This window comes from Pseudophryne corroboree, chromosome 5, assembly GCF_028390025.1.
Source record: "Pseudophryne corroboree isolate aPseCor3 chromosome 5, aPseCor3.hap2, whole genome shotgun sequence".
NCBI lineage: Eukaryota > Metazoa > Chordata > Amphibia > Anura > Myobatrachidae > Pseudophryne > Pseudophryne corroboree.
In genome coordinates, this window is record NC_086448.1 from 187,563,970 (window position 1) to 187,576,951 (window position 12,982).

General features: G+C 46.1%; 1 protein-coding gene across 2 annotated transcripts in view; it reads left to right on the forward strand.

Annotated features, from left to right (window-relative positions):
* The window catches only part of ANKRD28 (ankyrin repeat domain 28), a 497,286-nt gene that overhangs the window by 425,140 nt on the left and 59,164 nt on the right, over positions 1 to 12,982 (forward strand). For both annotated transcript variants that reach the window (XM_063921942.1, XM_063921941.1), the window contains exons 17-19: positions 7,025 to 7,099; positions 7,309 to 7,510; positions 12,761 to 12,848. In XM_063921942.1, the coding sequence (XP_063778012.1) occupies positions 7,025 to 7,099; positions 7,309 to 7,510; positions 12,761 to 12,848 (365 nt within the window). The remainder of the gene's footprint in view (positions 1 to 7,024; positions 7,100 to 7,308; positions 7,511 to 12,760; positions 12,849 to 12,982) is intronic.

Genomic DNA, 12,982 nt, shown 5'->3' on the forward strand with positions numbered 1-12,982 from the left:
GGATTGGCTTCAATATAGTGCGCAGAAAAAAGGTGCAGCCTTAATCAAAAACACATTTGCACTCCCATCATAATACAGTAAATTCTGAAAATTACACAGGCTTCAATAACAAGCAAAAATGTTTTAAGGGCCGGATTCAAGCAGCCCCGTTAATGTAAAGGGGGGTGGTTTCAATTTTTATTTATTTTTTTTATGCCCGAGGCTGTTCACTTACAACCTCTCTTCCTCACGCAGTAGCATTGCGGCTAATGTGCGTTAACCCAGTGGTTCTGGTATAAGTACCTGGAGCTATGGGTTAGCGCGTTCACGGCATCCGCAATAAGGGTAATACAGCAGATTTCTGTTCATGGAAAGAGAAGCCTGTATACAGGTGATGAGGGCGCTAAAGTAGGTGATGCTTCGCTAAGCTGCAGCCGAAAATGAGGAAGTCACTCCCACAGCAATACAGAAATGAAAATGGGGGTGGAGGCTGCGCTCATGTATTAGTACATAACAATGATATAAAATATCAAAACAATTTAATGAAAAACATAATTAATGCATACATACAACAAAAGATAAAAATGGTATCAATTCATACACAGTGGTTAAAAGGTGGATATTACCAATGATATCTGGTCAGGACTGGAATAGAGCTTTGTTAATGGAGTCCGTTCCAATAATGCCCCTGTAGAATTATTAGTCTAGTGCAACAAGAGTCTCTATGCAGAGTGGATCCATTTAGAGGTGCATGCAATTTACCGTTCGAGGGATGGTGGTTTTGCAATGTCCTGTTTGGTGAATAGGTTCCTCATGCAGTACGGTAATAGGCCGAAAACTCTCTGGATCTCTTCTAATTCAAAGATGGTATTCCGGAGCTGGTTCGGTTCCAATTCAATAAGGCGTCCTGACGATCTGACAATTACAAGAGATCCAGTAGTTTTCGGCCTATTACAGTACTGCATGAGGAACCAATTCACCAAACAGGACATTGCAAAACCACTATCCCTCTAACGGTAAATTGCATGCACCTCTAAATGGATCCACTCTGCATAGAGACTCTTGTTGCATTGGACTAATAATTCTACAAAGGGCATTATTGGAACGGACTCCATTAACAAAGCTCTATTACAGTCCTGACCTGATATCATTGGTAATATCCACCTTTCTCTAACGTCCTAAGTGGATGCTGGGGACTCCGTCAGGACCATGGGGAATAGCGGCTCCGCAGGAGACAGGGCACAAAAAGTAAGCTTTTAGGATCACATGGTGTGTACTGGCTCCTCCCCCTATGACCCTCCTCCAAGCCTCAGTTAGGTTTTTGTGCCCGTCCGAGCAGGGTGCAATCTAGGTGGCTCTCCTAAAGAGCTGCTTAGAAAAAGTTTTTTAGGTTTTTTATTTTCAGTGAGTCCTGCTGGCAACAGGCTCACTGCATCGAGGGACTTAGGGGAGAGAATTTCAACTCACCTGCGTGCAGGATGGATTGGATTCTTAGGCTACTGGACACCATTAGCTCCAGAGGGAGTCGGAACACAGGTCTCACCCTGGGGTTCGTCCCGGAGCCGCGCCGCCGACCCCCCTTACAGATGCTGAAGATTGAAGGTCCGGAAACAGGCGGCAGAAGGCTCTTCAGTCTTCATGAAGGTAGCGCACAGCACTGCAGCTGTGCGCCATTGTTGTCACACACTTCACACCAGACGGTCACGGAGGGTGCAGGGCGCTGCTGGGGGCGCCCTGGGCAGCAATATATAATACCTTTTATGGCAAAAGAATACATCACATATAGCCATTAAGGCTATATGTATGTATTTAACCCATGCCAAATGTCTAAAACTCCGGGAGAAAAGCCCGCCGGAATAGGGGGCGGGGCTTATTCTCCTCAGCACACAGCGCCATTTTCCTGCTCAGCTCCGCTGTGAGGAAGGCTCCCAGGACTCTCCCCTGCACTGCACTACAGAAACAGGGTAAAACAGAGAGGGGGGGCATATTTTGGCGATATTTTTATATATTTAAGCGGCTATAAGGAACAACACTTATATAGGGTTGTTCCCATATATATTATAGCGCTTGGGTGTGTGCTGGCTAACTCTCCCTCTGTCTCCCCAAAGGGCTAGTGGGGTCCTGTCTTCGATAAGAGCATTCCCTGTGTGTCTGCTGTGTGTCGGTACGTGTGTGTCGACATGTATGAGGACGATGTTGGCGTGGAGGCAGAGCAATTGCCGATAATGGTGATGTCACCCCCCAGGGAGTCGACACCGGAATGGATGGCTTTGTTTATGGAATTACGTGATAATGTCAGCACATTACAAAAATCAGTTGACGACATGAGACGGCCGGCAAACCAGTTAGTACCTGCCCAGGCATCTCAGACACCGTCAGGGGCTGTAAAGCGCCCTTTACCTCAGTCGGTCGACACAGACCCAGACACAGACACTGAATCTAGTGTCGACGGTGATGAAACAAACGTATTTTCAAGTAGGGCCACACGTTATATGATCACGGCAATGAAGGAGGCTTTGCATATCTCTGATACTACAAGTACCACAAAAAGGGGTATTATGTGGGGGGTGAAAAAACTACCTGTAGTTTTTCCTGAATCAGAGGAATTAAATGATGTATGTGATGAAGCGTGGGTTAACCCAGATAGAAAAATGCTAATTTCAAAAAAGTTATTAGCATTATACCCTTTCCCGCCAGAGGTTAGGGCGCGCTGGGAAACACCCCCTAGGGTGGATAAGGCGCTCACACGCTTATCGAAACAAGTGGCGTTACCGTCTCCTGATACGGCCGCCCTCAAGGACCCAGCTGATAGGAGGCTGGAAACTACCCTGAAAAGTATATACACTCATACTGGTGTTATACTGCGACCAGCCATCGCCTCAGCCTGGATGTGCAGTGCTGGGGTCGTCTGGTTGGATTCCCTGACTGAAAATATTGATACCCTGGATAGGGACAGTATTTTATTGACTATAGAGCAATTAAAGGATGCTTTCCTTTATATGCGAGATGCGCAGAGAGATATTTGCACTCTGGCATCGAGAGTAAATGCGATGTCCATATCTGCCAGAAGGAGTTTATGGACGCGACAGTGGTCAGGTGATGCGGATTCCAAACGACATATGGAAGTATTGCCGTATAAAGGGGAGGAATTATTTGGCGTCGGTCTATCGGATCTGGTGGCTACGGCAACTGCCGGAAAATCCACTTTTTTACCTCAGACCCCCTCCCAACAGAAAAAGACACCGTCTTTTCAGCCGCAGTCCTTTCGTTCCTATAAGAACAAGCGGACAAAAGGACAGTCATATCTGCCTCGGGGCAGAGGAAGGGGTAAGAGAGGGCAGCAAGCAGCCCCTGCCCAGGAACAGAAGCCCTCCCAGGGTTCTGCAAAGCCCTCAGCATGACGCTGGGGCCTTACAAGCGGACTCAGGAACGGTGGGGGGTCGACTCAAGAATTTCAGCGCACAGTGGGCTTGCTCACAGGTGGACCCCTGGATTCTACAGGTAGTATCTCAGGGTTACAGGTTGGAATTCGAGAAGTCTCCCCCTCGCCGGTTCCTAAAGTCTGCTTTGCCAACGTCTCCCTCGGACAGGGCGACGGTATTGGAAGCCATTCACAAGCTGTTTGCTCAGCAGGTGATAGTCAAGGTACCCCTCCTACAACAGGGAAAGGGGTATTACTCCACGCTATTTGTGGTACCGAAGCCGGACGGCTCGGTAAGACCTATTCTAAATCTCAAATCTTTGAACCTGTACATACAAAAATTCAAGTTCAAGATGGAGTCACTCAGAGCAGTGATAGCGAATCTGGAAGAAGGGGACTTTATGGTGTCCCTGGACATAAAGGACGCTTACCTGCATGTCCCAATTTGCCCTTCACATCAAGGGTACCTCAGGTTCGTGGTGCAAAACTGTCATTATCAGTTTCAGACGCTGCCGTTTGGATTGTCCACGGCACCTCGGGTCTTTACCAAGGTAATGGCCGAAATGATGATCCTTCTACGAAGAAGAGGCGTATTAATTATCCCTTACTTGGACGATCTCCTGATAAGGGCAAGATCCAGAGAACAGCTGGAAGACGGAGTAGCACTAACCCAACTAGTGCTGCAACAACACGGGTGGATTCTAAATTTTCCAAAATCTCAGTTGACCCCGACGACACGTCTGCTGTTCCTGGGAATGATTCTGGACACGGTTCAGAAAAAGGTGTTTCTTCCGGAGGAGAAAGCCAGGGAGTTATCCGAACTTGTCAGGAACCTCCTAAAACCAGGGACAGTGTCTGTGCATCAATGCACAAGAGTCCTGGGAAAGATGGTGGCTTCTTACGAAGCGATTCCATTCGGCAGATTCCACGCACGAACTTTTCAGTGGGATCTGCTGGACAAATGGTCCGGATCGCATCTGCAGATGCATCAGCGGATAACCTTATCGCCACGGACAAGGGTGTCTCTTCTGTGGTGGTTGCAGAGTGCTCATCTGTTAGAGGGCCGCAGATTCGGCATACAGGACTGGGTCCTGGTGACCACGGATGCCAGTCTGAGAGGCTGGGGAGCGGTCACACAAGGAAGAAACTTCCAGGGAGTATGGTCAAGCCTGGAGATGTCTCTTCACATAAATATACTGGAGCTAAGAGCGATTTACAATGCTCTAAGTCTGGCAAAACCCCTGCTTCAGGGTCAGCCGGTGTTGATCCAGTCGGACAACATCACGGCAGTCGCCCACGTAAACAGACAGGGCGGCACAAGAAGCAGGACAGCAATGGCAGAAGCTGCAAGGATTCTTCGCTGGGCGGAAGATCATGTGATAGCACTGTCAGCAGTATTCATTCCGGGAGTGGACAACTGGGAAGCAGACTTCCTCAGCAGACACGATCTACACCCGGGAGAGTGGGGACTTCATCCAGAAGTCTTCCACATGATTGTGAACCGTTGGGAAAAACCAATGGTGGATATGATGGCGTCCCGCCTCAACAAAAAACTGGACAGGTATTACGCCAGGTCAAGAGATCCTCAGGCAATAGCTGTGGACGCTCTGGTAACACCGTGGGTGTTCCAGTCAGTGTATGTGTTCCCTCCTCTGCCTCTCATACCAAAAGTACTGAGAATTATACGGCAAAAGGGAGTAAGAACGATACTAGTGGCTCCGGATTGGCCAAGAAGAACTTGGTACCCGGAACTTCAAGAGATGCTCACGGAGGATCCGTGGCCTCTACCTCTAAGACGGGACCTGCTTCAGCAGGGACCGTGTCTATTCCAAGACTTACCGCGGCTGCGTTTGACGGCATGGCGGTTGAACGCCGAATTCTAAAGGAAAAAGGCATTCCGGAAGAGGTCATTCCTACACTGGTAAAGGCCAGGAAGGAGGTGACTGCACAACATTATCACCGCATTTGGAGGAAATATGTTGCGTGGTGTGAGGCCAGGAAGGCCCCACGGAGGAATTTCAACTGGGTCGATTCCTACATTTCCTGCAAACAGGATTGTGTATGGGCCTCAAATTGGGGTCCATTAAGGTTCAAATTTCGGCCCTGTCGATTTTCTTCCAGAAAGAATTGGCTTCAGTTCCTGAAGTCCAGACTTTTGTAAAAGGAGTACTACATATACAGCCCCCGGTTGTGCCCCCAGTGGCACCGTGGGATCTTAATGTAGTCTTGGATTTTCTAAAATCCCATTGGTTTGAGCCGCTCAAATCGGTGGAGATGAAGTATCTTACATGGAAAGTAACCATGCTACTGGCCCTGGCTTCAGCCAGGAGAGTATCAGAATTGGCGGCTTTATCATATAAGAGCCCATATCTGTTTTTCCATACGGACAGGGCAGAACTGCGGACGCGTCCTCATTTTCTGCCTAAGGTGGTGTCAGCGTTTCACCTGAACCAGCCTATTGTGGTGCCTGCGGCTACTAACGAGTTGGAGGATTCCAAGTTGTTGGACGTGGTCCGGGCATTGAAAATATATATTTCAAGAACGGCTGGAGTCAGAAAGTCTGACTCACTGCTTATATTGTATGCACCCAACAAGATGGGTGCTCCTGCTTCTAAGCAGACGATTGCTCGTTGGATTTGTAGCACAATTCAACTTGCACATTCTGTGGCAGGCTTGCCACAACCTAAATCTGTCAAGGCCCATTCCACAAGGAAAGTGGGCTCATCCTGGGCGGCTGCCCGGGGAGTCTCGGCATTACAACTCTGCCGAGCTGCTACTTGGTCAGGGGCAAACACGTTTGCAAAATTCTACAAATTTGATACCCTGGCTGAGGAGGAACTTGAGTTCTCTCATTCGGTGCTGCAGAGTCATCCGCACTCTCCCGCCCGTTTGGGAGCTTTGGTATAATCCCCATGGTCCTGACGGAGTCCCCAGCATCCACTTAGGACGTTAGAGAAAATAAGAATTTACTTACCGATAATTCTATTTCTCGTAGTCCGTAGTGGATGCTGGGCGCCCATCCCAAGTGCGGATTGTCTGCAATACTTGTACATAGTTATTGTTACAAAAAAATCGGGTTGTTATTTGTTGTGAGCCGTCTGTTCAGAGGCTCCTACGTTTGTCATACTGTTAACTGGGTTCAGATCACAAGTTATACGGTGTGATTGGTGTGGCTGGTATGAGTCTTACCCGGGGTTCAATATCCTTCCTTATTGTGTACGCTCGTCCGGGCACAGTACCTAACTGAGGCTTGGAGGAGGGTCATAGGGGGAGGAGCCAGTACACACCATGTGATCCTAAAAGCTTACTTTTTGTGCCCTGTCTCCTGCGGAGCCGCTATTCCCCATGGTCCTGACGGAGTCCCCAGCATCCACTACGGACTACGAGAAATAGAATTATCGGTAAGTAAATTCTTATTTTTAACCACTGTGTATGAATTCATATCATTTTTATCTTTTGTTGTATGTGTGCATTAATGATGTTTTTTTATTAAATTGTTTTGATATCCTAGATTTCTGTTCAAGCCTACCTCACTCGAACAGATATCAGCGTTAAATGCTCGGATAATTGAATCCGGCCCTAAATGTCATTTAGTTTTTAATGTGTTGAATCCTTTTCATTCAGCTTATGGAAACTTCAGGTACGGACATGCTGAATGATACAGACACCCGGGCACCTATAAGTCCGCTACACTTGGCTGTAAGTACTTGAAATACAAAAGACCTAATCTGTTGGGTGTTGTATCCTTCTTACACTGCTGCCACAGGTTCCAGTGCAGGAACGGGCTGGCTGGGGTCAGGGTGGTTATTTAAGTTTTTATACTCATTGGTGCATCTGCAATTTCTATAGATCTCTGCTGTATACTTTTACCTGCCATAAAGTGTTAATGAAATGCCATTTTGTCTCAGGCTTACCATGGGCACCATCAAGCCCTTGAGGTTCTGGTGCAGTCTCTACTTGATCTTGATGTACGGAACAGCAACGGCAGGACACCTCTAGACCTCGCTGCTTTCAAAGGACATGTTGAATGTGTCGATGTTCTCATCAACCAAGGAGCATCAATATTAGTAAAGGACTATGTTGTCAAAAGGACACCCATTCATTCAGCAGGTATGCCAGCCAATGTTTGGTGTGGTAAAATATATTGGTGTTATGGTGTATTTGTCATGTACATCCAGCAGACACAGCCTGAACTATGTATATTATACAGGTTCACTATACTGTTCAACTGATTTTGCGTTCAGTAACACACACGTAGAAGAACATGAGCAGTTTTCACTTTTGCTTTTCATAGGGTTATATTCAATTAAAGTCGGATCCATTCCGACATGTATTTGTCGGAATGGATCCGACAACCCCTATTCAATCCCATCTAAAATTCGACTTTTTCAAGTTGAATTTAGATGGGACCCAGAGGAGGAGAGGGGGGGCGAGCCGCGGGGGGACACTCGGCAGCAGCCAGAAGAGATCAGCGCTAGCAGCAGGATGTCCCTCAGCCGCCCGACCTCACGGCAGCTTCCACATGGGTGGAAGCTGCCGTGAGGTCGGGCGGGTGAGTGACATCCTACTGTAGCGCTGATCTCCCCTGGCTGCCGCCGGCTTTCCCCCTGTCTCCCTGCACCCCATCCCCTCGCCTCCTCCGGGTCCGCACCTCTGTCCGACATAATTTTGATGTCGGACTGAGATGGTCGAAAATGGGGCCAAAACCTGTTGGATTTGGCCCCGTTTTCGACATTAACACGTGGATCGGCAGCTATTGTCGAAAAAAATTGCAAAATATTGAATATGTCGAATCTGGATTCGACCAAAAAAGACGAAAACTGACGTCTTTTCGACAGACGGCAGTTTTCGACCTCAATTGAATATACCCCATAGTGTCTCCTTAGGGGCGAGTATACTATTGGCCCCAAAATGCGGTATTGCAATGAAAAAGGGCCTTTTTTTGCGATTGCGAAAGCCAGGTATCCAATTAGCTGCGTAAAGTCTCCATTAGTTTTAATGCACATTTAATTTCTGCTACTCTGAGCAGGTCATAATCCCTATTTTAAGGTAAAAATGTGTGAATTTGGCTCAGAACCCCTGGGACACCCCCCAGAATGACTAATTAGGCACTTACAAATTTTTAATTGGCCAATAATGACATGTCATTTTTGTCATCCCAAAATGTAACAGAGATGGAGGTACGTGGTATGGGATAGGTATATTGAGGTGCTTTATGAGTGCGACACGTTTTTAGGCTTGCAGGTGGGACTAATTTTTTATTTTATTTTATTTTATTGATTTTTTTTTTACATTTTTGAAAGTAGCTTAAAATGATACAAATATATACTTATACCCATTTTTTTTGTACCCCCTAATTACATTAGAGCACTTAGTTTGCTGAAACAAAATAGCATTCTATCATTTTTCACATTTTTAAAAAAAAAATGCATATCTCAGCCATTTGACACAATGTAAGTACACCAAATATTTTTATTATGGTCACTAATAGACTTCTGTAATGTTTTCCTATATTAGTTTGAATTACCCCATTTTCTCCTATATATATTTCTCGTTTTGTCAGAATTGTGTAAATCCCGTTTTCCCTATTTTTGCAATAAATAGGGTAGGTGCAAAAAATGGGAGCACGCATACCCCCGATAAGCCATTTTCTGACCACTTTTCGTGTGCTAGTCATGAGACGTTCAGTTGTGGCAAATTAATGTGTTTTTCGTGGCTCAATGGATACCGCCCCCAATCTGTTTCATAAGTATGATAGAGAGTGTGTGTATATGTATGTAGCATCTGATAGTGTAATATAGTTTGATTCTGAATAGAGTCCCACTACAAAAATATTGCACCCCTTTCGATTCAAGGAGCCGGATTCAATTCTTATCGCGGGTCCCAGGGCACACTGGCAGCTATTCGAATGTTGCTGCCAATGGGCGCGAGAAGTTAATTTCAGCTCGCTACCACCCCGGGAAGGCATACTGAAATGCGCATAACCCGTTTGGGCGCCCAAGCGGCTCTTTTCATGCTTGCGCGCAAAGCACCTAAACCTTACTAAAGTAATGAGCATGAGCAGCGCGATAAGTGGAGGCAATTAAATATCACCCCCGCGATCTCCCGTCACTTTAGATGAGAAATCGGACATGAATAAACAATTAAATTCCCCCCATGGTGTACCGTGGCAGGTGGTATCAACACCACTTTTCAGTAGGTAGTCACATTCTGGTGTCACAGCTTCTTCTGGTATTGACATCAACTTTCCCCTCTCTTCCAGGATATGCTAACCATTAAATGGTTAGCATATCCTCTGAAGTACCTGTACTTAAAATTTCTCTTTATTACGAGCACTGGTGCTCTAAATAGCCTTCTAATTTCACAACCAAGAATGTGTGTTTTCTAGGGTTTGTTTTTGACTGTTCTTGCCATTTTCAGTAGGGATCTATGTTACTATACTGTAATTTCTCACAAGTAGGGCCCTTTTTTACCCTCTCACATCGGCACCTCCTTAGTCAATCATGTCTCTACTACTTCTGTTTTCATGATCTGTAAGCTGCCCGGCACTTCATCATTTAGTGGCGCATTACCAATAGTGATTTTGCAAATATATTTACGGGTAGAAGGAACTTGTGTCAAAGCTGTCAGAATCCTATCTATTCCCTCAGCCACCTGGAATACTCTATTACCCCTTTTCCACTAGCTCAAAAAACACGGGTAAATGCACGGGGGCGCGCATTTACCCGTGTTTTTGGCAAGTGGAAAAGGGTAAACCCGGATCAAGTGACCCGTGAATCCTACCCGGCTATTTACCTGGGTAGGACACGGGAATGATCCGGGTAGGGTGTAGTGTAAACGGGAGCCGTGTCGATGCGACACGGCTCCCGTTTACACTGTATGGATGGGCGGCGCTGGGAGATCATGTGATCTCCCTGCGCCGCCCCTGCCGTGTAGCTAGAAGCGTCACCAACCCGGCATATGCCGGGTTGTGACTGCTAATGGGAAAGGGACCGAGCACGGGTCGCAGCAGGGGGCAGCTCCCGTGTCAGGCTCCCGGCTGCGACCCGTGCTCGTAGGTGTAAAAGGGGTATATGTGGTATATGCAATTGCTGGCGAATCGCGGCAATTTTTCGCCCGTTTTTTAATTTGACCGTCGAATTCCGGCAGGTGGGTGCCGGAATTCTACATATTCAAGAAAAAACGGATTCGACAGTCCCGCTGTAGAAAAACGGCCGATTTGACGGATTTTGATTAGATTTTAAAAAATTTTAAAAAAACGGTAAAAAAAAACAGAAAAAATTGCGTGGGGTCCCCCCTCCTAAGCATAACCAGCCTCGGGCTCTTCGAGCCGGTCCTGGTTCTAAAAATCCGGGGGGAAAACTGACAGGGGATCCCCCGTATTTTTAAAACCAGCACCGGGCTCTGCGCCTGGTGCAAAAAATACGGGGGACAAAAAGAGTAGGGGTCCCCCGTATTTTTTACACCAGCATCGGGCTCCACTAGCTGAGTAGATAATACCACAGCCGGGGGTCACTTTTATACAGTGCCCTGCGGCCGTGGCATTAAATACGCAACTAGTCACCCCTGGCCGGGGTACCCTGGAGGAGTGGGGACCCCTTCAATCAAGGGGTCCCCCCGCTCCAGCCACCCAAAGGCCAGCCAGGGGTGAAGCCCCCCCCCCCCATCCAAGGGCTGCGGATGGGGGGCTAATAGCCTTTTGAAAAATGAAAGAATATTGTTTTTTCCAGTAGTACTACAACTCCCAGCAAGCCTCCCCGCAAGCTGGTGCTTGGAGAACCACAAGTACCAGCATGCGGGAGAAAAACGGGCCCGCTGGTACCTGTAGTTGTACTGGAAAAAGGTGAGTATAATTTTATTCACAGGTACACCGTGGATTCTACTTGGACAAGTGGACAGAGGTCGGCATGTGAACATAGGTAAGTATGTGTGTGTTGACATGTGTGAAATAAAGTTTTACTCTCACTGTGTGCGTGTCCTGTTTTTATTTGGGTATTTTTTGTCCAGTAGAACTACAGGTACCAGCGGGCCCGTTTTTCTCCCGCATGCTGGTACTTGTGGTTCTCCAAGTACCAGCTTGCGGGGGAGGCTTGCTGGGACTTGTAGTACTACTGGAAAAAACAATATTCTTTCATTTTTCAAAAGGCTATCAGCCCCCCATCCGCAGCCCTTGGATGGGGGAGACAGCCTCGGGCTTCACACCTGGCCCTTGGGTGGCTGGGGGGGGGACCCCTTGATTGAAGGGGTCCCCACTCCTCCATGGTACCCCGGCCAGGGGTGACTAGTTGGGTATTTAATGCCACGGCCGCAGGGCGCTGTATAAAAGTGACCCCCGGCTGTGGCATTATCTGTCCAGCTAGTCGAGCCCGGTGCTGGTGTAAAAAATACGGGGGACCCCTGTCAGTTTTTTCCCCGGATTTTTAGAACCAGGACCGGCTCGAAGAGCCCGAGGCTGGTTATGCTTAGGAGGGGGGACCCCACGCATTTTTTTTTCAGATATTTACCATTCCATAAAAAAAAAATAAAAAAAAAATATATATATATTTTTAAAAATATATAAATAATACTTGTGCCTTCTAAATAGACAAACCAAGTACCTAATCCCTTCTAATATAAATAGATATGCTATTACCAATTAAAAAAACACAAAAAAAAAACCATGTTTTTAAAAAAAAATATTAGATTCCGCCAGCAAAGTGTGGCGGATTGAAAATGACGAATTTACTGTCTAAAAGCACTGTTGTCGAATTTACAATCTTCAATTGAATATACTTTTGTCGAATTGCCGCATTTGTACCATTGCAGAAATGTCGAATTTGACAAATGTCGAATTTCAAAAAGGCGTATTTGGAAAGTCCGTTTTTTTGACGAAAAGTACTGAATTGCATTGTCAAAATTTTTTTTTTTTGTGCGAAAATGTCCTGTTTTTCGACATTTTCGGGAATTCGACCGCAATTGCATATACCCCTATGAATTGAAGCTATGGTGTTTTAAGTTGTATCAGGAGTTTTAAAAAATATATATATTTTATAATAATATATATATATTATTTCAAATTGACTGTCAGCAGGTTGGCCTCTACAAGTAGTACCTATACAAATAGAATTAATGCTAAACCATTATTGTGAATTAAAATGATGTAACATTTTGAACTTGCCTTAAATCATATCTTATCAACGCTGATTTCTTCTACGGATTGTCAGTTCCAAATATTTAAGGGGCCTATTTCTGAGATACAGATGCAAAAGGGCTGATAAACCTTGCTGCACCCTTCAGCCTGCAGTAGAGACCAGATAGTTTGTTGTTAAAAGAAGTTTGCTTATGTTTATTTTAATAATGCTTTAGTGTTTTTTTTCTTAGCAATAAATGGACATTCAGAGTGTTTGAGGCTCCTCATAGGAAATGCTGACATTCAGGCTGCAGTGGATATTCATGATGGAAATGGACAGTAAGTCAGTTACACTTCCAAGCTGGAACTAAATATACAGTAACTAGATATACTGTAACTGCACCACCGACTGTATGATTGAATGATCTCCCAGTTCCCAGCCACATACAAACTTTGCTTACTAAAGTCGTACC